The following is a 25,428-nucleotide window of genomic DNA, read 5'->3' on the forward strand; positions in this document are numbered from 1 at the left end:
AAGGACAACCAGTACCTAGGATTTCAACTGCTATTGGGGAATGCCTTTTTTAAAAGTTTAAGTTTTACATTTCAAGGTCTTTGCATTATTTTTTCCCAAGTTTCCTGTGGATTCCGTTACTAATTGGAAATATTTCGCACAATTATGTTTAGAAAAATGCCAGTGATAATTAGCACCAACCCTCATAAATGTGGAAAACATTAAAATCACTGAAAATGATAAATAGCATTGATTTTATGCAACAAAATGTAGACATTAAATATATCAAATATTATATTGGGTCCATACTGACTTGTATGCTCTAACAGCAACAGGAAGCCTACAGGAAGAGGTAAAAACATAAGCAAATAATTATACTTTCCTCAGCAGATATATTAGACTTTTGTCAACATGAGACCCTGGGTTTTATGTCTCATAGGCTGCATCTGTATTTGGAAGTTATCAGTGATTGTTTTCTCACAGAATTTGTGAATTGGTTTATAAAACTGCTTGAATATTTCAGATCCTGTGGCAAATCCAATCACAATGCACTAGGAATCACATGTTCTAGTTCGTCATCATGTCATTCAACACTTGGGGACATTCTGCACAGCTGCATTCTAACCTTCCATACCTCAGCTCCCTGCTCAGCTCCAGTACAAACCCAGCATCTGCCCAGAGCTCCCTGTTCAGCTCCAGCACTAACCCAGCATCTGCCCAGAGCTCCCTGTTCAGCTCCAGCACAAACCCAGCATCTGCCCAGAGCTCCCTGTTCAGCTCCAGCACAAACCCAGCATCTGCCCAGAGCTCCCTGTTCAGCTCCAGCACAAACCCAGCATCTGCCCAGAGCTCCCTGTTCAGCCACAGTACAAACCCAGCATCTGCCCAGAGCTCCCTGTTCAGGGCTGGTACAAACCCAGCATCTGCCCAGAGCTCCCTGTTCAGCTCCAGCACAAACCCAGCATCTGCCCAGAGCTCCCTGTTCAGGGCTGGTACAAACCCAGCATCTGCCCAGAGCTCCCTGTTCAGCCACAGCACAAACCCAGCATCTGCCCAGAGCTCCCTGTTCAGCCACAGTACAAACCCAGCATCTGCCCAGAGCTCCCTGTTCAGCTCCAGCACAAACCCAGCATCTGCCCAGAGCTCCCTGTTCAGCTCCAGCACAAACCCAGCATCTGCCCAGAGCTCCCTGTTCAGCCACAGCACAAACCCAGCATCTGCCCAGAGCTCCCTGTTCAGGGCTGGTACAAACCCAGCATCTGCCCAGAGCTCCCTGTTCAGCCACAGTACAAACCCAGCATCTGCCCAGAGCTCCCTGTTCAGCCACAGTACAAACCCAGCATCTGCCCAGAGCTCCCTGTTCAGCCACAGCACAAACCCAGCATCTGCCCAGAGCTCCCTGTTCAGCCACAGTACAAACCCAGCATCTGCCCAGAGCTCCCTGTTCAGCCACAGTACAAACCCAGCATCTGCCCAGAGCTCCCTGTTCAGGGCTGGTACAAACCCAGCATCTGCCCAGAGCTCCCTGTTCAGCTCCAGTGCTGCCTCCACCCTTCAGCCAGGGAATCTGTGCATGGACCTTGTCCCTCAGCTCACCTTCAGCCTTTGGTGAAGGCCTTGTCCATCCCCTCTGGGGGATCAGAAAGGGTTATGGCAGCCACATTTCCTCTCCTTACACTCACTCCCTCCTGTAAAGACGCCAGAGGGCTGTGATGCATAGGCTTCTGTTACAATGGGTGTTTTGACTTTTTCCCAACAGGTTCCACTAATTCCCATATCGTTCATTCTGCCCCCTGGAGTTTGTGCTAATTTGCCCAACACAGATGTCAGACACTGAACTGACAAATTTCTATTCCTATCACTCAAGGCACTCTCACATACATGGAGCAAGGATAGTTTAACAGAAGCAACATCTGCCAAAGTTTATTCTTCACACATATTCTAAAAGGTGGCTTTCTGTGTACTTATTCCAGTGCAGAGTACAAATTAACTAAGACTAAATAAATTCATAAACTATATTAATACCTGTTGTTTCTTTTGCAGCTGAGAACATGAAGATACTGGAAAATTAGTTTCCAAAGTTAATATATATGTTTCAAAAAGGTCAGCTTTTTAACATACAAGTAAATAGCAAAATTCTACAAATGCATCTTAGCATCCTGTCCTGTTGTGTGCAAATACAGAGAATCATGCTTAAGGTAATGCCTTCTCCTTCAGGAGGCTAATTTGGCTTCACTTGTCTTCTATATTCCCCCTATAATGAACTAAACTGCTGAAAAAAATTCCAATTTCTGTAAAACAGTCCCTTAAAATTCTTATTTTTATCATTTTCTATCAAAAATTACATATATTTGTACATTCGTCAGGCTCTTTTTCTCCCTGCTCCATCTGTAACCCTATTGCACAAAACTCTCATAGGTTGCCTAATTCTTCCATGAAATTTTTCCTGAATTTAAATTTGACTTTTTCTACACCTCCAAGGTCAAAACTCCTCCTTAATGCATCTTCTAAACAGGCAAGGGCTACAGTAAAACTGACAGCACAAAGCAGCTCAATAATTTCAGCTATGTCATCTATTATCAGGTATCTAAGATGTCAACTGGCTGAATTAAATCTTGCTTAATTGCAATGTTTATGTCTACCCAGCAAGATGTTAAAATGGAAAATTAAAACTGAATCACTTAACATGTCTGCAGCACACCTAATTTCCCATAACCTGTATCCACCTGCTCTCCAAGGGTAAAAGAAATAAAGGCAACAAACTTGCCTGCTTTCTGTACTGAAACTTAATGCCCATAATCAATAAAAATGAGAGAACCAGCACTGTCAACTGCTTCATCTCTCCTGAGTAAGCAAATCATTATCATCAGTTCCAATACTGCTCCTCTGAAAAATGAAATGTTGACACTGATGCAGCATTTGCATTAATAAAACCAGTGCAACAATCAGTTGCTACAGATGTAAAAACTAGGACCAGATTACACTCCATGCCAACACAAACAACTGTTTCTTAGCTTCTTAGCTTGCTAGTCCTCTCAATTTATTGCCATAGCATGGAGATAGAACTCCTCTTTGTAATAAAAAAAAAAAAAAAAATTGGTGCATCAGCCCAAGAGAAGACTTTTTCCCCTGCTTGCTCAAGTTCTGGTCTATATCACTCTCAGTTCCCAAGCCTCTTTCCACTTCTCCTTATCTCAGTCTTCATTTTCCCACTGTCAAAGCCTGTTTTTCCAGGAAAGAAAGTTATGGTAAAGATGAGGAATATTGTTCAGCACCTCTTTGCCCTTTGGCACTGCTATCAAACACTGGGATTTTATCTGCCACATTAGCAGAGATCTTACAAAAAACACATTCCTTTTTGTATAATGTACATGGTGGTCACTCAAACAATAACCTGTAACAGATGTCTGAAGTGAGGAGAATGGACTATTTAAATAGAACTTTATAAATTCTGATGATCCCTTCCCAGATTTAGACCTTGACACTTAATTTATAACTATCAGTATGGCCCTATCCTTCCCTTTGTGTGTTTATTTCTAGTTCCAACCCGGTAAGGATCCTTTGCCCATCATGCCTTAAGTTTCTCTGTGACCTTGCAGATAATCTTACCCTCAACTTGCCTTCATTTAACAGTGCAGAGATAAAAATGAAAAAAAAATCCCTCAGCAAAGAATCCTGCACCCAAACAAGGAATTCTGTCAGGGCTATGAACTCACATGCTTACATAAAATTACTGGCTTCATTCAGCATCCTGCAACGACCATCTGGGAATGGTTTTCTTTCAAAGGAAACACACAAGTATGAAAGAAATGTAACCTGCCAGAGTCCACTGAAATTTTGATGGTACGAGATTTGTATTTAGGTCTGCTTTCCTGGGCTTTTCAAACAGTGCTCTCACTCAATATTCATGGGAAATTAAGTAGTAACTGCTTCAAATATCCGTACAGGTCAATATTACAAGAAAGAATGTTAGAATTGGAATTTTAGAAGAAAATTCTCCATAAATCTATAGCTGTAAACCTTATCTGCCAACAGCACTTTCACACATATAGAAACAGCAGAACTAAAGATCCATTTGCCATAGTACAGAAGCAGATTTTAAGATTACGGTCTTTATAATGCTGCATTATGTTTAATAAATTCCCTTGTTTTCAGAATTCCTTTTAAGTTAATAAAGATTTCTGTAAGCACTTCTGGATACAGATGCTTAAGAAAAACTATTTTTTTAAAATTTAATTAGTGATCCAATCCATGTCACTAAAACAAAGGATATCACCAATAGTAGAAGCAATGGAAAAAAACCAGATTTTTAAAAGACATGGTCAGATTCTGCCATTGTAACAGCTCTGCATAGATGCAGAACAAGTTTACAGACACACACAGAGACTGTCAATTGCTGTACTGGTGGACAAAACTTATCCTTCAGTATCTTTAGACTTGTAGGTCCAGTAGAATTTTACATTCCTGATGAAATTTTTCAAACAGTCAAATAAAATTTACAATAATCCTGGAAAGTGAGGAACTCTCAACATTTAAAAATTTTGCAATCAGCGTCAACAGCAAAACTCCACATGCATTTTGCTGATTTCAGACAGGAATTTCATGAAGAATTTCACGATGATTTGTAGGGAATAGAGACTTCCCCTCTCTTCTAAAGGCAGTGCAGCAGTAGGATTTGCCCTGTGCAGGCAGCAGATGAACAGACCTGTGAAGCATTTCTCCAACTATCAGATAATATTACAGGGCAAAAAGTTTCTTTCATTCCTGGTACAACGTTGACCTGTACCCCTCTACTGGAAATGCACTGTGTTCCAGAGGCCAGGCTGCTTCTTTGTGCACAGCACTTACACTGCTGATGGAACCTAAGCCATGCCTACCAGCAGTCAGGAATTTCACACTAAAATACGTGACAGCAGATGCTACAAATATTATCTGATTTCACTGGTTACAAAACCAACCCTGTCATACAACTTCAAGTGTGAAAACCACAAGGCGAATCCAAAGGATGAAGCCTCACATGCTACAAAAATCACCTACCAAAGACAGGACTGTGCCAACTAAGGAACTTTGACAATATCTGCAGAGCTAGAACAGATATGGCTGAAATTTCACATCCTGCAAGTCTGCATCCTTTTTAAGGGCCACATAGAAAAGTGTACTCCGGATAAATTAGGTTTAAAAACCTACATTTTTTTTCCCATTAATTTCAACAGGAGGAAAAAAACAAACCAAAAAACCACACCTACTTCACAGATTGAAAGGGGATTACCCTTTGGAAAGCAACAGCTCATTTTTTAATTTAAAAAATTGATAGTATGCTAGCTGCACAACTGTCTTTGGTAAAAGGAATGAAAGAACAGAGATGACAGCACCTGACAGATTACAGCTCCTGGAGGTCAGGAACCACAGAGACAGGAACAAGTGATCACACCATCCATTTAATCTGATTCACATTAATAAGAGCAAGACAAAAAGAAGAAAAAAGAAAGACTTAGCTTTAACATGTCCAAGAACACTACTAAGCTTTGTTATAGTCACCTATGGCCATATATTTATCTTTCTATTATTTTTTGCTTGAATTTAGTAGCCAAGTTCCACTCAGGGTTTTTTAAAAAGATGGAAAAACAAGCATTTGTACATAGCAAAGGCAGCAAAACCACATGTTATTCAACAATGCACAAGACCCACTGTGTTGCTAAGGGACACAGATAAATGAAGAGGAAATATTTCCTTATTTGCCTGATACGAAGAATGAACTTGTGATATGCTGTAATGTAATTAACATCAAAGAGAACAATAGCGATCGGGGTGTGTAAACATTTAAATCCATTATTATTAATGATTACAACATGGTAGGAGTGCTAGATGCTCCAAATCTTGCTGGCTTTAAAGTTTTTCAATATACCCTTCAGCCTCCCTTCATTAGGTTTTCAGAGAAATACTGAAGAGTAATAACAATCCACAACAAAACTTCAATTTTATCAACCAAGTATTTGTTCAAAAATTCAGGTAAATGTACAAGTGTTTAAAAGGTGTCATGAGAAATTCACCCTTTTTGTATGAACTATTTTCTATAACTGTATGAAAATGGGCAGAGTGAAGCAGTGCTATAATAGGACACAATTACAATATCCTACAGAATGACTTACAAAAAGGCCAAGGACACCACCCATGCTCCTTGATGACTACAAGTACATTTATGAAGTTAAATGGTCTCTGAGTACAACCTTGGGAAGGGCAGGTGGAAAACTGATTAAGGGAAATCTGCCATCTGCTGACACACTGACTCCCACCGGGAAACGGGCAGGACTGGAAGCCCACAGACATCTGCCCTGACTGGATCAACACAATTAACGTGCAGTAAACCATCAGCCTTCCTTTGGATTAGTACTGGGCAAGGATAAAACATTCTGCCACTCTGGGACACCTCAGGGGCCTTACGTTCTCTTTCTGGGGGGCACAGGGGAACACAAAACATAAACCAGACAGCTGTGCCCATCATCCCCGAGAATTTACACCTTCCGACATCTGGGTATTCCTGCTCTCCTCCCTGCTCCAAGTGGCTGAAAACAGCTTTTCAGCCAATTCATCCTGCCACCCGAGGTTTTTCACCAGTTTGAGTATCCTTTACTGCTCCTAATCCTCATCTCATTATCAAGCCACTATGAATTCCTGTTTTACTCCTGCTGCTCCATGCCTTATCTTGTTCCCAGCCTTCTCTGCACCTTTTAGTCCAGTTCTCAGCTTGACCCTGCCTGTACATCCCCGCTCCAGCACTGACAACCACCCTCCATTTTCCCCTCACTCCTGCTCCACTGCTCTCCTATCACCAGTTCCTCACACAAACTGCTGAATATCCCTGTAGCCCATCCCGTGCCACCTACCCCCAGGCTCTGCTCCATAAATAACAAAGATCTTCAGCAGGTTTTTTGCTTTATGTTGTCTAATTTTAATTTTGTTTCAATAAATCATCCCACCATTTCTCCCAAACAGAACAGGCTCAATCTCCCCCCTTCTCATCACCAGTGCAGCAGGGGCCACCAAGATCACAGGAGATTCCCTGTCAGTTGAGGGTTTTCCTAAATGAAAAGTGAATCTAAAAACTGATTTCCCCAGAGGTGTATAACTTGGTGGGGAGACATCCAAACCAAGGGCAAAGGGCTCATCACAAAACTCCATCTAGAATTACTGCTGCTTCTTAAAGCCTGGGATTTGTTACCATGCAAAAGACTTGGATACATAGCTGGTAGATATGTCCAAAATAACATCTTTGCAGGGGAAAAAATAAGTCAAAAATTCAACTAATTTTTTTACTAAACAAACTCTTAGCAGGAAATTCATCATTTAAGCTAAATGCTTAAAATCTTGGAAAACAAAACTAGTATCAAGAATTTAATTTTAACTAACTGATAGAGATAGTTTTGCTGCCTCACTTTGTAAGATCTATTTATCATTTCTTCATCAAAGGAAATGAAACTGGACCAGACAGCAGAACAGGAATGATGAAACACATAGATTCTCTTTGTTCATATGCTATTTAGGAAAACAGTACCTTAGGGTTTACTGGGCAAAAGATTAACTCAAATTTTAACAAAACATCTGGTTTGAGCGGTGCCGAGAAAGGGCAATAGAATTTAAGCATTTAAGAGAGTGTTTAAGTCTTAAAAATAAAAACACAGTGATCTACAAACTGAAAGCTTTCCTAATCTCCTGCAGTAATATTGACACATTTATTACCTACTTTATTATAGTGACTAAAAATGCAGGTTTGCCTTTTAAGAGCTTCATATAAGAGCTTATTCTATCAGGTGACTACCTCTAAAACTGAACTCCCCAACAATTTCCCTTATGCATATTACAGTGCCTGCATTTTGAGATTTATTAAAGTCGTTTTATGGATTTATGTGCCATTATTTATATCTCTTAAGTAAAATACTCATAGAAAAACAAGCACTTCAGAATTGTAGAAGGTCATAGAAAAAGCTGAGGTGAAATATCTTAACCAAGTGCCCCTGAGATCACAGAATTAATTAATGGCAATTTTCTGAGGAGCAGTGGTAAGTTTAACTGATTTCACAGCCTACTTCTAACTAAACAAAAAATTCTTACCAAAGTCCTTCACATTTGTCTGATAAGGTTGGGAGATCGTTCTTTTTGTTACTTACAAAGCCACAAAAATACATTGAAACTAAATTCATAAACATGTTAATAAATTATCTCTGAGAACAGAGATAAAGGCACTATATAAACCCAAATATTTGTTACTTGAAACAGATATGTTGTCCATTAAAATGCTTTTATGCCATCTTACTCTTAATTAACTCCATACATACATATCCATATGAAGAACTTGTCTATCAGAACGTGTAATGCTCAGTTCTTTGTGATGAAAATGATCTGGCACTTAGATAATACCGCACATGACCACTGCACTTGCAGTTCCTGATGGTAAGAAGAATGCTGAAAACATCCATTAATTACACAAAAATAAGCAAAACAAAAATTCCCAGCTACATTGAAGCCATGCCAGGTTCTCACAATAACTGAGGCTGAAAGAGATGTACATTCCTGTCCCTATAGCTAAATTCCTGTCAAAGAGTAGCTACAGAAGGTTAATTATGTATTGTACCTGTGCCTACCAATATCAAACAGGTATAAGTACAATATTTATGAAATTATTGCTCCAATGGCTCTTTGAAGGTCTCAAAGCCAGCTGGGGAGAAAAACATCCTTTGTTTTACTAAAACCACAGTGATGATGCAAAATAACTCTTTGATCTATTATATATTTGAAAGCACTAAGCTAAATGCAGACAGTAATTGCTGACAAATCCCAGTAGTAAACAAACCAGTCTCACATTTTACATACTATCAAGAGGCTACAGAATTAATGGTTACAGCCAAAGAAATGTTGACACAGTTGCAGATTAAGCCTTAACATGCTGATCATGTTAAAAATACTGCACAAGAAATATTTTTCCACTTTGTAAAAAGCCAGACTGTTTACATGCGTAAGTGGCTGGAGATTTTGTTGTCTGTGTGTGGTCTCAACATTTCAGTATCATAACCATGAACATAAAGAGAAACAGCATGAAATAACCTATTATACTTACAATCAATGCCAGACTGCAAATATTAGAAGCACTGAGATCTGAGTTTCTGAAAACGAGCATTACAACATACATGTAACTACATACAAAGTTTTTACTTCCGTTTCTACAATATAATAAAAAAATGGAAACAAAGCTTTTCTAAAAGTAAACAGAGGACTCATATTTCACAAAAATTAAGTTTTCTTCCCTTTACACTGCTTAGAAAGGAAAATAAAATTAAGAAATTAAAAATAACAAACATCATCTTCGCTAAAAGCAGTGATTCTGAAACTATGGTCATTTCACTTGCATTGCTTTATCACATGAAATGTATTAAATTACTCTAATTTGTACACAAGTATACATATATCACAGCTCTAGTTCCTAATTGTCTTAAATGTCTAATCTGCTGATTCTTAGCTGATTTTTGCTACAAATTGCTGTTACTAATTTATGTAGGAATCACTGGAAAAATCTCCTGCAACAATTTTTTTTTTCTTTTTGATAAAAAGCAAAGCCTTTCAGAGGAAAGAGCACTGTGAAATCACTAAGAAGATGCTCCCTGTACTACAGGGACACCAATTAGTAGCTTTACTATTCACACACAGCCAAGGAGTGCTAATAGGTAAAGGGCATCAAACTGCCACACCTTCTCATTCCCTAAGTCTAGCAATCAAACATGCAACTTTAAAGGGCAAATACGCAAAATAAACAAAATATATTTACTTCAATCACTCAATGCAAGAACTCTCAGTATTTTCCACACTAATTGACACTTCCTGCCACAGCCAGCAACAGAAAGCAGAGGCCCTCATCCTTCCAGCATCTATCTCTGAACCTCACTACCCATGGCTGAAATTCCTAAGATTTCAGTGGAAAAAAAAAAAAAAGGATTGAAAGTACAAGGTTGTACTGAGAATGCACTTGTCCAAGGGTTTGAGACAGATTTCTGGTCCTATTGTTCATTTGCATATGTGGGAAGGAGAAATAACTTATTAAGTTTTCCCATGTTCATACCCTACTGATAATTTAATACATGAACAGAAAGCAAAGTTCTTCAAAACAGTTTCTTCTCTAAAATTACAGGATTAATGTTAGAACAGAAAAAAATCAGGAGCATAACTGATGAACAGAATTAACACTGTGGGATCATTGTAATTCCATTTGGGACACACATCCCTCATGAGGCTGAGTTTCTGTTCCATAAGCTTTTAAGAAAAACAAACATGTCACCGAAAGTCTTTCAAAGTACACTTCCCCAATTAGAGAAGTGATTGAGGAGCCAATAGAAAGGCAATATGTCTGGAGGGTAATTCCCTGCAAACAAACTGTAAATGACCCTTGCAAGGGGTCCTTCTGCGCTTCCTGCAGGAAGCAGCGTGGCTCTGACGCCAGGCAGAAGGGCAGGGCACTATCCCCATGCCACTCCTCAGAGGGCACAAGTGTCCCAGGGGCACAGCCAAGCAGCACTGCAGGATTTCCTGGGCTGTCAGCCTGCCTTCCTGGAGCCTGCCTGCTGGAACCCGTATTTTTGGGTAAATAAAGCATTATGCTGCACATTTCTTCAGTGTGGAATTATTTGTAAACATCCAGCTTTTGCTCCAGTGCAGAAATATTAATAGATTGGTTGAGGACAGCTGCAAACAAAGGAAGGCCTAAGAATTTATTTTGTTCAATGCCAGACTGCAAAATCTTCTGTACAAGTCACAGAGGGAAACTCCAGAACACACAAGCATTCTGTGGCAGATTGCCTTTTTCTTCAGGTACTGGAGTGCTCATTCCAATCCCATCACCTGTTCATGTGCACTCTGTTCCTCAGGAACTTAATGGCAATTTTTTGCATTTTTATGCTTATGATCTGCATTTATCTGCAATTTAAAAACTCATACAGGCTCCCCTGCAATTCACCATCAGTCACACAGGTGACAGCTGATGCCACAGTTACTCCCAGCCCATAGGACACACCTTCCACAGCCTGTTCCATGACCCTGCCACTTTTCCCTTTACACCTTCCCCCTAGGTCTGCCTGATTTTTAAGCCCTTTTACAGTGCTGCTGTAAACATGACAATAACAACAAGGGAGATTTTTGCTGCTGAGAATGAGCCCTCACAGAAGGGAATTTTCACAGTGTTTTCACTTAGTGGAAAAACCTGGAATCCTCACCCATAACACATAGGAACCTCCATCACACAGCCCACAAGAAAACTACAAAGCCTTGCTGGTTTTCACCACACTAGTAAAGTAATGGGTAACACAGCATTTAAACTGAATTCTGTTTTAACAGATTTGGACTAATGTCTAACTACTTTAACATTTAAACAAGTAACATATGGAGACTTTGAGGAAAACCAAAGCATTACTGAGAACACAAGGGAACTAATCCAAACATCTTTAGGGTCACTGAACTGACTTGCAGATGGTCAAATGAGAGAAGTGAGCAAGCCACTTGTTGATCAGGGCCTAAGCACCAAATCTGTGTGGCAGTCCAAAGAGAAAGAAGGGGTATTTCAAAACCAGTACCAGTATGATGGCAGCCAGCAGCAGCAGAGATCATTTGGATTAGGGCACTGCTACAGAGTAGATGCTCTTGGTGAATGAGCTTACCTTCTTAAGTACCATTACCCTGCCTTTTCTGAAACTACCACTTGCATCAAGTTAAAGTCACCAGTATCTCTGTGGATAAAATTCTTGAAGTATTCTCTCCTTCTAAGCTAGTTTCCTATCTGGAGCCCACTGTGAACCTCATGTACTCTATTAGGTTTTAGGAGGCTGTGATCGTCACTGGTACTCCTACCACTTTGTAACAGCTCAAATACCCTAGCCTACTTACAAATCTGGAAATTATCTTTTGCCAGCTTCATTTTCTCTGCTTAGAGTGTGAATGTTGCCTCATAAGGGTAGATTAAAAACAGTTACCTCCCCTTGTCACAGCACAGCTACCAACAAGAGAGCTTTAAGTGACTTTCTAGGTGTACAGCTTGAAATACCGTGATTCCTTGATGCTTGCCTAAGATAAAGAAAGGCAGGTTCTAATGATATCTGAGTATCATTTCACTTCTAAACTTACAATATTTTTTAATTGTATTCTTCACCTCTGGATTTTCCCTTCCCCAAATCTATATCATATTTCAAATAGGAATTTACAATACCAGAATAAATCCCAACAGTACCTACATGCTTAATAATGTAGGCCTCTCCAAAATAGCAACAACAAATGAACCATCTCTAATAACCCTACAGAAAATAGCTTCAAATTAGCAAAGAGTTTTCTGAACTATGTAGAATATGCTGAGCTTCTGTAATTAAATCTCTTTCCAGTTCATAATCAAAAACTACCCCTAGTTGTATCCTCCAAATATTCTACAAATCAAAATTCCTGCCAATTATCAGGGTGAAGGGATATAGACAAAGACACATTTTCCTTAACATTATTTTGTCCTTTGAGGTCATCTCTACACACCACCCCGTTTCCGCCAAACAATAAAAGCAAAATTAAATATTCAGTTCAATTTAATGAACTACACATAAATTGACATATAAACATTTAAAACTAGTGACAAATTCTATCAATTTCCTGAAGACATCCATAAACCAATGTTGCTCTTTTATTCCACACATGGTAGCCAAAGATTTAATCACTGCTCTCTGCTATTCAGCTATTTTATGTTATGCATCAAACTCTATGTAGTCATTGTTTGAGATGAGAATATGTTGTTGTTTGATTGCTCTTTTAAATTATGGGATTAATTTTCAACTTTTGATGTGTCAGGCTTAATCCTATCATCCAAGTTGTTTGTAAATTCCCTGAACCATGGATTGTGACTGTGTCAGTTTAACACCCAGGCAAATGAGAACCAGAGACTTGCAGACAATACCACAGAGGGAATGAATAACTCTTTGTAGGTTTGTTTTCCACTGCTGAAGATTACCTTATTATGGCAGGGCAGCACACTCTGGTCCAGCTCAATGACTCTCCTTCCTATTTTTATGCAATAGGAATGTCAAAATAAAGAAGGGAAAGTTATATTCTGCATGACCCTACTAACTGTCACATCCTAGGATTTTGGCATTGAACAGAGCCTCTTTAATGGCCCAAGAGTTAGCTCTTTCCCAACTCTTAAGTTCAGCAAATATTTTCTGTTCAGATCTATAGGTTGCTCTTCTCTCAGACTTTATCTGCATGATACAAAGCAGGATAAACCACGGCCCTGTATATTTGGTCCATTATGAGTGCTATTAAATCACTGGGCTATTCAATGAACAAAGACACTCGTCAGAGATTACAACAGGAGAGCACTGGCTCAAGCTTGAAAGGCTGTATTTAACTATACCTTATATAAACTATTGTTTCACCAGCTGAGTGGTGTCAGATACACCAGGCATTGCACTAATCCTGGAAACTAAGCAGGGATGTGCAAAGAGGACCTTGCACACAGAACAGAGCTTTGTTTGGCTTACTTACCACATAACTTTTTAGAGTAAAATGAGGATAAAATTATTGAAGTAACTTTGACAAACCTCAGTCATCAACGATATGAAAATGCTGAGAAAATGTTCTGTGGCTATGACACATTTTCTTGGGTGGAAACCACTGTGTCATTCTTCCTTATCTCTGTTCCCACTCTCCCTCGAGACTAACAACTGACTATTCTGCAACCAGCTTTGATAAAACATTTTTACTGTGATTCTCCACTTGAATGCTATCTCATATTACACAGCAAGTTACACAGAAAAAGGAATAAAACCTCAGTTTTGCCAAATTCAGGATTTCCTGCAAGAGGATCTGTCTGTAAAACACACCTATAGCAAAACCAGCAAAGAACCCTCAGTGAAGGTCAAAGACTAAAAAGTACAAACCCAAGAAAAATGGCACTTGCCCTTAAGGCTTCATAATGGACGCTACTTCCCTAGCAAAGTGTACACAGCCAAGAGGAAAACACAGTAGTGAAGATTTTGGTTCAAAACGTCAGCACACAATATAGATCACAAACTCTTTTTTCCCAGTTTCCCAGTGAAAAACTTTCAGTTAGTTGCAAACACTGCTGTGTACTAAGAAGGCAGAGCTACCTCTCGTGTAGGCTTCATTCAAAGCCCTGCACTCCCTGGAGCAGGGAAATGAAGAACAGGGGAGCTCCACATGGCAAGGGCCAGACACCAGGGCCTGGCAAGAGCCACCTTCACTCAGCCATCTCTCTGAAGAAATGAACATACACAGCTGACCTGACTCCCATGCCTTATTGAGAGGTGTTCATGCTTTCTGTCCTTTGGCCAAGCAACATCACACAAAGGCAGGAGATGGATTCTGTAAAAAAACAACACCGCACAACAACAGAAGGGCTCAGATGCAGACACACTGTACAGGAATTGTGTTTTGCAGTGAGTTCTCCTCTCTCAATCGTGAGACCTCTTCATTTTGGGGCTTGAATTTCTAAGGGGTTTTTAACATTATTACTCAATTTCTTTATTAGATCTGCAACTGCCTTTCCATTACAACACTGCTTGTGGTAATGAAAATGGTGGAGAGATATTCAGGGGAAAAACAAACACCACCATGCAAACAAGCCATGACTTTCCCATATGTAATTTGCTGACAAAGTTTGTATGACTGATTTTAAAACAGCTAAGAAATCTATCTTACTTCTACCTTTTTTTAAAAATCTTAAGCTAATTTTCAATTCTGATGGGACCATTCTTTTTCAAGCTAGGCAAGTTTTTAACACAAAATAAACTTATGATGTTCATCATCTAAGATAAAATTAATCAGTTGGAAAATAAATGGGAAAAAAGCCCAAGCAGAAGTGAAGATGTAATAAAGAAAAAAAAATAGGAGTTTGCATGTTAAATTTTAAAGCATGAATTACTTAGCCAACATCTATTTATATTAGTCATTACTGTAGCAAGTTTCAATCATACATGTTAGGTGACTTTCTTAAGCATTGTGTGTCAGAAATATTTCCAGTCAAAAAAGAGGGAAACTAGGTAAAGACAAAAATCACCAGTCAAACTCCCAATCATGTAAGAGTCAGTGACACATCCTACACTACCCTACATTCAAATCCTTGGTGAGAACCTTTTTCTGCCTTATAACATAAAATCATCCCCATGCAACAGGGTTTTTTCATATTTCTATTTTAATTCACCCATCCTTTCACAGTCCCTGGGGAATCACAAGTCAGCAATGCAGAGGATTTAATTGTCCTTGTTTCACACTGGAATTAAAATCCATTTATATTTTATTATTTGGCTGTATTCCTTTTCCATATTTTCCCAACCTAACTTCCTTACACACTGACATTACAGACAAACACAATACATTAAAAACACAGATAAACTGGACTGAGAAAGACCATTTATGGAATGAATTAGCATGTCCTCAGTTAAGCTACAGCATGCTACCAATATACTTCTACAGGCTCTGATCCAAAACACATTGACTCCAGTGAGGTTTGGGCCAGATCCACTGCAAAAAGAACTTAATTCGGTAGTGGTAAATTAAATCCAAAACGTATAATTTGATTAGAAATCACTTCAAGTAACGCTGTGAAGAATGTTGGTGACTGCTTCACAGCTCATAAAGATTTTAGTTCTTAAACTATTATTAAAAGAAGTCTGGAATTCCAATTTTTTCCAACCACACTGTCGCACTTAATTGGGTAGCTGTCAACTGTTAGAAAATAACTGCAGCATCATCTCTTTTAGAAGAACTAGTGTGGGAAGTGAAACACTTCATGGGAGCTGAACTTTCTGGAGTCATGGTAATGAATCTGTTTTCATCAGGTGACCATGAGTCACCGTTTTATCAGCAGTTTAAAGGGTTTTCACAAGAGCTGAGCGTCATAGGTGCCCGTGCACAGCCATGACTGCAGCACAACAATTAAACAGGGGCCATGTGCTCTGGTACCATTATTTAAGGAAAAGTCTGGCTTCTGACTCAAGAAAAATACTGCAAAGTCATGGCTGAGTAAGCTCTGCAGGGAGCACAAAATGTCCCCAAACTGGAACACAAAATGTCCAGAAACAAAGCTTTTCTTTGAGAATTGAAACTAAGAAATAATTTTGCTATTAAAAATAGATGCCTTTTAAGGAAGTTGTGAACTACACGGATTAACCATCAGTAAAGAATGAAAACGTGTTGTCAGTCACTCTTTTCTCATTTACTCCACAGTCTTGTCAGAATACACTCTTACACCAAATATTCAGATAGCTCCCACATACTAGAATCCATCTACATTGTCCAAAAGGAGAGGATACATGACAAATTACCAAAAAATATTATAATAAATATTCATTATCATACCATCAAGAACAAAATCTGCCTTTGCCCATCATGAAACTGTTTGTACCAGGTGGTACATGAAACATGGCTCTCTCTACCTCCCAGCCTACTAACCTCCATCTGAACCCAGTGGAAAGAATTGAAGAATGTCACCTACAGTGTAAGCTGAAGCCTCTCCCAGGACCTAAAGACACTTGGTGACCCCACACAGCATTGCTGCTAAGCCCTCATGTTTTGCTGGACTCAGGGAAATTCAAGTCTCCTTCCAAGTTTCCCATCCTTTCTTCCTTCAGGGCTGGACTCTGGGGTCAAGCAGGCAGCACCACCAGGATCTCCACAAAGCCAACAGTGGAGGTGTAAAACCTGGCAGTGCTGGTCAGAAATAAAGCACATGGCAAATATCATGGAATTTACATCTTTGAATTAATTAGATTTAAAAAAACCCCCCACATTACGTAGTATGGTGGGTATTTAGAATCCCATATCACTGCCCCAGCAGTATAGTGCTCACAGTTAGCAAAAAACCTGATTTTCATGTACAAGTGGTACTTTAAAAACTAATCAGATTTGAACTACCAAAAGTAGTAATGCAAGTTGAATGATCCTTTTATTCCTTATTTGAAGTGATCCCCATGAAAGCAGTGTTTCCACTATTATTGTTTATCCCTCTGGCTTCTTATTCATTTCTCCTTCTGCTAGCACTTTAATCTCTCAACTCTTCATCCACTCATCATTTCCCTAGGCTTGAAAATTAATCCTCTGAGGTCAGTGAGGAAACTTCCATTGACTCCAGGAGATTTAGAATTATATTGTACACCTAATTTTCCTCCCCCTTCTACCTCCCAACTTCCTCTTTTGTTTCTTCTGGAACTTATTTACTCATCCCTTTAGCTGTTCCATATCTGGTCCCATAAAATTGGGAATTTACTGGAGCATTAAGAAAGAGAACTAAATAGATGTCCCTCCAGCCATTATTATTGTTTGCACTTCCTATTCTAAGTCACATTCCCTCCTGCCCCTTTTTCATCATCTTCTTTAAGACTTCTAAGCCCTTTTAGACAAGTGTCCCATATTATCTGTGTATACAGAAACAAATATGACAGTGAGTGAAGTGTGATGCTACTTGATAATGCCAATTTCAACCACCTGTATTTCCAGCTGTTCTGAGCAATACCACTTCAGGAAAGTTCCATCTCTAGAAAACCACTATTTAATGGTTAACGTAACCATTTCTTAGTTTTTAAAGACCCAAACAGCAAATATAAGAACACACAATACTTGTAAAACTCAACAACCCTTAATCTGTTTAGAGAACACCAGCACCTCGGTTTTAGATTTAGAATACTTTAGAAAATTCTATTTAAATCACAGAAACCTAATCTTAGCATGTTTCTATTGAAACATTTGAGTACTCCAACCACAGGAATTTCACATAAAAATATCTTCATTTTGCAGTGAAGGGGAAAAGAAATGAACATCAGATACTGTATTTATTGGTTAATTTAACTAAGTACTCTCAAAAAAGACTAATTCTCAAACCAAAACTCAGAATGCTAACACACTCACAACTATGTACACAAAAAAGCAGCTGCAGAATCAGTCTCATAACTCTGAGCAGTCACATTATATAAAAATTTACTTTAAATATAAACAGCATTCCTTATCCTTGCTCTCCACTTGAGAGCACTGCACTCATGTATCTGTGGACTTAATATAGAAGTAAACATATCTGTTATCCCTAATCACTCACTAGATCGGATAAGAGATAAATAAAAAAGCAGGTAAGAAAACCTACTCATCTCCAGAGTTGTTTTCTCTCCAAACAACTCCCAAGAAGAAGAAAACACATCAATTTCTCACAAAAATATTCTGGCTTAATGTTATATTTACAGGAATATAGATCAGCTAACTCAATGGACTTTTTCACAGAAATGTGCACTTTAGTCTGCCAAGCCCTTCGAGATGTCACCAAGAATCATCCAGATGGGCACAACTGGTGGAGAAATCTTTGCCAATGTACTGTCACTGTATTACATTTCAGCTGGTGGCTAAAAAAAGAAAACATTGCAAATATCATAATTAAGTCTCATCTTGTTTTTCCACACCCAAGCCAACCCACAGGTGTGTGAGCAGACCCCAGAATGGCCCAGCCAGGGCTGTCAGTCCATACTGGGACACTGTCTGACAGGAACAGGGCTTTCCACTTCCTTCTACCTGCTCTTCCAGCCTATAATGTGTTCTCTTGCTACACACATTTTCTTTCATGGAGCACTCCTAAGTTCAAAAGACAGATGTTAGGATGCCTTTGGTTTTAAGTCAGTTTCTTAATGATTACATTAAGATCCATCAATGTAAAAAAACAAAGTATACAAACTGATCACATTATGATCCCACTGTCATCTTCCTGTCCAATCTACCCAGTATTTCCATCTTTGCCCCCAATATAAAACCAAAAGTGTTGCTTGCTGTTTCAAATGAACTTGCCACTTAAATCAAGCAAAAAATTTGTAGGAAGGATCAAAAAAGTCACATAAACGTCCAGCATGCAGTAATTTAAATTGGTAACAAGGAGCAACAAGGCTGAAAAATCAATTGCCGAGTGAGCTGGATGACCAGAGGGAACACTAAAACTACAATGATCTTAATCCAAGGCCTACAAATTGGAGACAGAACAGTGCTCCAAGTAGGAGCTTTCCTTTGAGCTGAGCTATTGAAATGCAGTAACAAGTTACTCTTCTGTCTTTGGCAAATGAACAAATTGCAGAAAACAGTAAATGAAATTTTTCTATTGAAGCCATAAAAATTACTATATTTAGTTCTGCAGCTTGGCATGAATAAAGTCAATTTACACAATTCTGGAAGAGGAATTCTTTCTACTTTGTCCAAAGTTTTAAGCAAGGCCCTAGTGATATTATTTTTCAAATCCACATAGAGTTCAAGATTTTGCTTTAAGCCTCACCAATTAAAGTTAAGATTTATTTCTCAGAACAGCAATAAAATATTTTAGCAACACACAGAGAAAGATTAATTAAATTCATATGGTGGGGGTATTTTACCATGCAATGCTTATGAAATATCAATATAAAATAGAAAACTGATGATCAGATTAACTTGCATAAAATATTATCCATTGCAAATCACAAGACTATATCATCCAGCTGCTTGGTAGGTGAAGAATGTGTGTTTAGGACCTAATGTAGTTTCTATATTAAGGTTTAAAGTTACTTTACTGCATCAATTAGTTTATTTCGATCTCTAAACGCCCCGTAAAGCCAAATTTAGGCTCGCCTCTCAAAAACAGGCCAACTGCTCCCTCCTCTGGAAGTCACCGACCATTGCACCGGGGTGCCGAGATGTGCAGATAAAACGCGCATCAATCAGAAGCTAAATTAAACAAATTAGAGGGGGTTTCCACTAAATTACTTGATAGTCGGCTAAGATTTGACAGACTGATAACCTGCACTTTTCATTCTCTTACCAGAAAGATTCACATATTCAAGTTCACAAAATCTAAAAGCTTAAAAGTAGAGAATGTAGAAGACAAGGTGAGGCACCTGAAACATGGAATCATGGGGTGGTTTGGGTTCAAAGGGACCTTAGAAACCATCCCTCCTCCAGTTCTAACGTCCTGCCAGGGCCAGGGACACCCTCCACTAGACCAGGTCAGGCTGGATGGGGCTCCGAGTGGCCTTGGACACTTCAAGGGATGGGGCATCCACAACCTCTCTGGGCTACCTGTTCCAGTTATCACCACCCTCACAAGGAAGAATTTCTTCCTAAAATCTAATCTAAACCTACTCTCCTTCAGTTTAAAGCCATTCCCCTTTTCCTTGTCACTACATGCTCTAGGAAATAGCCCCTTTACACCTTTCTTGTAAGCTCCTTTCAGGTACTGGAAGGCCACAATTAGGTCACCCTGAAGCCCTCTCCAGGCTGAACAACCCCAATTCTCTCAGCCTTTCCTCACAGGAGAGGGGCTCCATCTTCATGTCCCTCCTGTGGGCTTGCTCCAACACATTTGTCCTGAACATTTTCAGACTCAGTAAAATACTTCCATAAGGGAATCTAAAATAAAGAAGAGAGTATTCTTTGTACTCTGCCTGCAGTGACAAGTAGGAATAGTTTTAATGGAGAATCTATTGCATGGGGATCTTCTGTGCAAAACTTACCTGAAAGCTGAAAAGTCTTAAAAAATGAAATACAAATCCAGTGTATTTAAAGAAGCAAAACTTGACAAACAAAATCCGTGACCTAATAAGTAAAATGTTAATCTGTGCACAAAGTGAATTTCAATCAGGTCAAGGTAAAGTTAATTTTCAGCACTTGGTACATGCAAAACCTTAAAAACTTACTCTCATTTCTCACCCACTGTAAGAAAGAAAAAGTTGCATTCCATATTATCATTTTCAAAAGCTTTATCTGTGATATTCCTACCTACAGACATGCTCAATGAGAACCTAGCCTTGGTCAGGCAGTCGGGGATGCAAAACTCAGTGACTTCAAGGTCCATGCTGAATACCATTTACACATCCTTGCTAAATAATGAAGCTGTAATGATGCAGGTCAGAAACCAAGAGTCTGCAGGCTTTATATGGAGTAAAGACATGCCAACTCACACCACTTTTTTTTATTGGGCACTTACATGAATATTGATGATATCAAGAGTTCTCAGCTGAGAAAAGCAATGCCTTCAGCCTCAGCTCCTGTTGTTATCCCCATCAGTGGTGCACAGACTCAGAGTATCAGCTAACATGTGCTCAGAATCAAATATATTTCTCCTCTAAGTCCCTCTATCAACTCAGCAGCAGTGAATAACATGATACTGTTAGCCTTCTGGAGGTTTACAGTCCTGTTAAATAGTAAAAATATAAAGCAAACATGCCACTAAATGACAGCGGTTTTTCTTGGAAAAGAACACGCAACACACAAAAATTAAATGCTTGGTCTTCTCATTAAACAGGTTGGTTACCCACAAAACCAAGTTTTGACAGCTTCCACAGCCTGATCACTCAGGAAGGATTTTGTAGCTGCCCTCCAAAAACTTCCAAGCAGACCCACAGAAGAAAAATCTGCTGTGTTATGAAAACTCCTGGAAAAACACTTCCAAGAGAATAATATGTTGTGCTAATCACAATTAGGTTTATTTATTGATTAGCTAGTATAGTCACAGTAGTAGAATTATGAAGTGTTATGTTTACCACAGAATGTTTTGAAAAGTTTTGCTTTTCAGTTCATAACTAAAAGTCTGAGACTGTTTGCAAAATGAACTTCAATAGCATTTTATTACACATGAAACAATCCCTGAAAATGGAAAAAGAGGCAGAAAAGAAACAAATAAATTAATACTTTAGGAACATTGCTACAACTTAAACCAGGAACCCTCAGAACTGGGAAGTACATAAATAGCATTACAAGATCACAGTAAGAAAAGAACCCACCCAAAAATTTACTTCAGGTAGCAAAATAGTGTTTTATTGAGAATTCATGCAGTTTCTAATTCTCACTGCACAACTGATCACTTTTAGTCACAGCCTTTTAATTCTCAGCTGACCCCAGACACACTCTGCCATGATACAGCAGCAATTCCAAGTTTGCTTCCAGAGGGAGAGAAAAGCTCATATAAGGTATGCTACCATGACCAGAAACCTGAAGGATGCACTTTTAGTAACAACAGACACATTCTAATCAGTGTTACAGATTTATTATTTTTAAGCTATGACATTCTGCTTACCTTAATGACAAATTTGTTGGATGCCATGATAGGTCAGTGGAAGCTGGTCCTATAAAGAAACCAATTAAAAGTGATCTCTACAGAAATTGAGACTGAATTTCACATCTGTGGCCCATTCCTTCATGACTACTGTTCTTCAAACCGTACACTCTGATTTTAAAAAAACAAGGAAAATTCTTGTTTAAAGGACAATTACTTAGCTACCTGTGTTGGTTTAATTGAACCTCACAGGAAATACAAACTTAGAACTCTTTCAAGTAAGAAAATATAGCTTTTGGCTCACCTGGTATCCATCCATACACATTATGTATATTTAAAATTCTATATTACATACATAAAGCAGCATAACCCAACTCCTATGGTGGTTGCACAAAAGTAAAGTGAACTTTGGACTTCCTCCTCCCTTGCTTATCCCAAACAGGACCTAAATCACTCAATTTGGGATCCTAAGTGAAAACATTAAAAATTGAGGAATGTGTACACATTTCTCATTGCATACTTCAAATCATAAGTACTGTGAGAGAGCTGTCAAATTTCAGGACCCAAGTCAGGTTGGGAATACGTGTTTCTGTCAGGCACTACACTTACATGTTTCAAAATGCAATTGTTATCACTGTTTGACTTCAAAAAAGTGCAAAACAAGATAAACACCCACTTTAAAATTACATGGTGTAGCACAGGTGATTTTAAACAGTCCTGCACACAGAAGCTGGAACACCATCATGCCTTGTGCCATGCTGCTATCATTCTCCCTTGCACCAAATAGCCCTGGAAACGTCTCCATTTAATCTGATAAAATCCGGACAACTTTACTGATGGCAATTTTGAGAAACACAGTGGAAGGAACAGAGCTCTGGACCACTTGAAACATCCTAGTTCAGTTCAGTCATGTAGTAAATTCAGCTGAACTTACCCTGGATCACTCATTTCTTTCTGGTAGCAATTTACTTTCCAGAATAATACTGTTGCAACATGTCTGCTACTACTCGTGTGAGAACTGCTGGCAGGCAGCAATCCCCTCCAAATACAATTTACAAAATAATAGAAGAAAAACATAAAAAGGAAAAGGACGCACAAGAAAAGTTAGCTTTGGTTCAGTTTGCTCTTCCTGGGAGTAAGCTGACTTTGGGAGTTTGCCAACTACCCCATTCTTTGCACTGACCACACAGATAAGACAAAGGAAACAGAGCAGACAGACAAAATGTAAGCAAATCCGCAGAACACAAAAAGGAAAATATTTTATGTGTGAACCATCAGGGAAATCACTGAAGTGACATAGGTGAAAAAATACTCAATACGAAGGCATCAGAAGATGAGGAAAACCACTCATCAATTGTTCAAGAAAAAAACAACAACTAGTCCTGAAACAACTAACTCCAAAATACTTTGCCATTTCCTGTGTTTAAAAAAAACACTAAACACCAAAAACACAGATCTGTTACAACTGCTACTGTTAGACAGCAAGATTCTGTCTCATGGAATGCTTTTTGTGTTGCAAACCTCTAAAGTAAGCGTCACATAAGGACATATGAAGTTAAGCAAATATGGCAGAAAAACTCCTCACAAGACTATATATACATATATATATGTGTGTGTACAAAAAACAAGTCCTGATGTGGGATGTGTAGTACTCCAAGGCCTAAAATGTTGATACAACCTGTGCATGAAGACATGATTTAGAATGAAACACATAGGTTGCCTGTAGCTAGAGTGAGACACATTTAAAAATAATGTGGCAGAATATCTTTCTTTCCTAAATTTGAGTCAAATGGAGCAGTGGAGTCTCCGGAGAAGCCAGAAAACACGGTGACCCAGAGAGCAAGCTCAGGTGTCCTCTGCCAGCTGATGATCAGCATCTTACCTTAGCAAAGCAGCTTCCTGTGGTGAGCAAATGCAGAGCTCGGAGGGAGGAGGAACTGAAAACTCCTGGCACACACTTGGAGATACAGCAGCAAGCTTCACACACGGCCCATGCCCAGGTGAGGAGAGGGGGCACCTGAGGACGGCAGAAACAAACAAGCACTCACTAAGGAACTCTGTAGGGTAAGTTGATATTAACTATTTTTGTAGTATGAAATGAACTATCACAACATAAAAAAAACCTTTCCCGTCCAGCAATAGTCAGTTTCCAGGAGTGGATCCTAAGCTTGGGGTGAGCAGTGCAATGCTCAGCTATTCACATATCCCCTAAAGCATCCCCAGTGCTGAAAAGACACACCACAATCTTCCCATTTGCCATGCAGGATTTCTATGCCCACTGCTGCCAATTACTCCACTTAGCCCTTGAAAAATACTCTTCCAGCCAGTCAGCGCCTTTTCCCCTCATTGTTGTTCACACTCCTTCAATTACAAACTGCCCATTCACCTTTAAGGCTCAATAAGTCAGTTTCCAAAACATGACCCAGTCACCACAGAACTACCTAGAACTAGAGGGAAGAGAGGTTCGGAGGAGCACCAGAGAGCCACAAACAGGCACTACTATCTTTTTTAACTTTTGTGGAACAGCTGAATGCAATTAACACTGAAAAATTACTATAGAATTTAAAAATTATACTCCTTTCTGCGTGAAGATCAGACATTAAATACTTGTCTTTTGGCTACAGTCAAAAACTCTGCAACTATAAACGAAATTGAAAACAAACCCATTCAATAACAAATGAATATAAAACGAGATATCCTTGACTGACTGCATGAGTAGAGAGAAGAGTGAACACAGGAGAAGTGTATTCACAGGAGTATTTCTTGTACTTACAGGAGTGAATACAGAAAAGCGACTACAGGAAAGCAGAAGAGCTAAGGAAAAGCGGAGGTCAGGGAACAAAGTTATTTGAACTTGTTTTGGCCGGGGCACTTCTGCCCGCCCACAGGAAGCCTCAGACGGCTGAGTGAAGGTGTAAGGCGGAGTGGCTACAGTAGCAGGTATGCAAGGAAGAAAAATCAGAGATATATACACGTATTTTTCTGCCTGGCCAGGCTGGGCGGGGGTGAGGAACGGGACAGAGCGGCTGAGGCGACGCCGGAGGCGGCGGTTGAGGCAGGCTCTGAGGCAGGCTCGGTGGGAGCCGGCCGGCCGGTACCACCGCCAAAGTCCCGGGTGCCCGAGCCTCCCCTCAGAGGTTAAACCGAGGACAGGCGCAAAGCCAAAGCCCAAGGCACAACCACGAGAGCCGGGCGGCATTAAGTAGCCGCGTCCGTACCCCTCCCCACGCCGTGCCCGCCTCCCGCCGCTCCTCTGCCCTACCCAAAATGGCCGCGCCCGTCGCTGCCGCCCGCCCCGCGCTGCCCGCACGCAAAATGGCCGCCGGCGGCTGAGGCGGGCCGCGCCGCCAGTGAGGCTGCGCGCGGCTAAT

The 25,428-nt window shown here is 39.6% G+C and overlaps 1 protein-coding gene across 6 annotated transcripts in view; it reads right to left on the minus strand.

The window, feature by feature from the left end:
• SLX4IP (SLX4 interacting protein) overlaps positions 1 to 25,393 on the minus strand; it is a 70,072-nt gene extending 44,679 nt beyond the window's left edge. For 2 of the 6 annotated variants that reach the window (XM_059467779.1, XM_059467778.1), the window contains exons 1-3: positions 25,320 to 25,393; positions 23,940 to 24,074; positions 22,079 to 22,127 (exon numbers count right to left, since the gene is read on the minus strand). In XM_059467779.1, the coding sequence (XP_059323762.1) occupies positions 22,079 to 22,105 (27 nt within the window). In that variant the 5' untranslated portion in view covers positions 22,106 to 22,127; positions 23,940 to 24,074; positions 25,320 to 25,393. Of the gene's footprint in view, positions 1 to 14,138; positions 14,277 to 22,078; positions 22,128 to 23,939; positions 24,075 to 24,830; positions 24,888 to 25,029; positions 25,206 to 25,319 lie in introns of those variants that run through there. The other 4 variants (XM_059467775.1, XM_059467776.1, XM_059467777.1 and 1 more) reach the window with 4 other exon arrangements.
• Positions 25,394 to 25,428: the final 35 nt, after the last annotated feature.

The sequence above is a fragment of the Ammospiza nelsoni genome, chromosome 3 (assembly GCF_027579445.1).
Source record: "Ammospiza nelsoni isolate bAmmNel1 chromosome 3, bAmmNel1.pri, whole genome shotgun sequence".
In the NCBI taxonomy this organism is placed as follows: Eukaryota; Metazoa; Chordata; class Aves; order Passeriformes; family Passerellidae; genus Ammospiza; species Ammospiza nelsoni.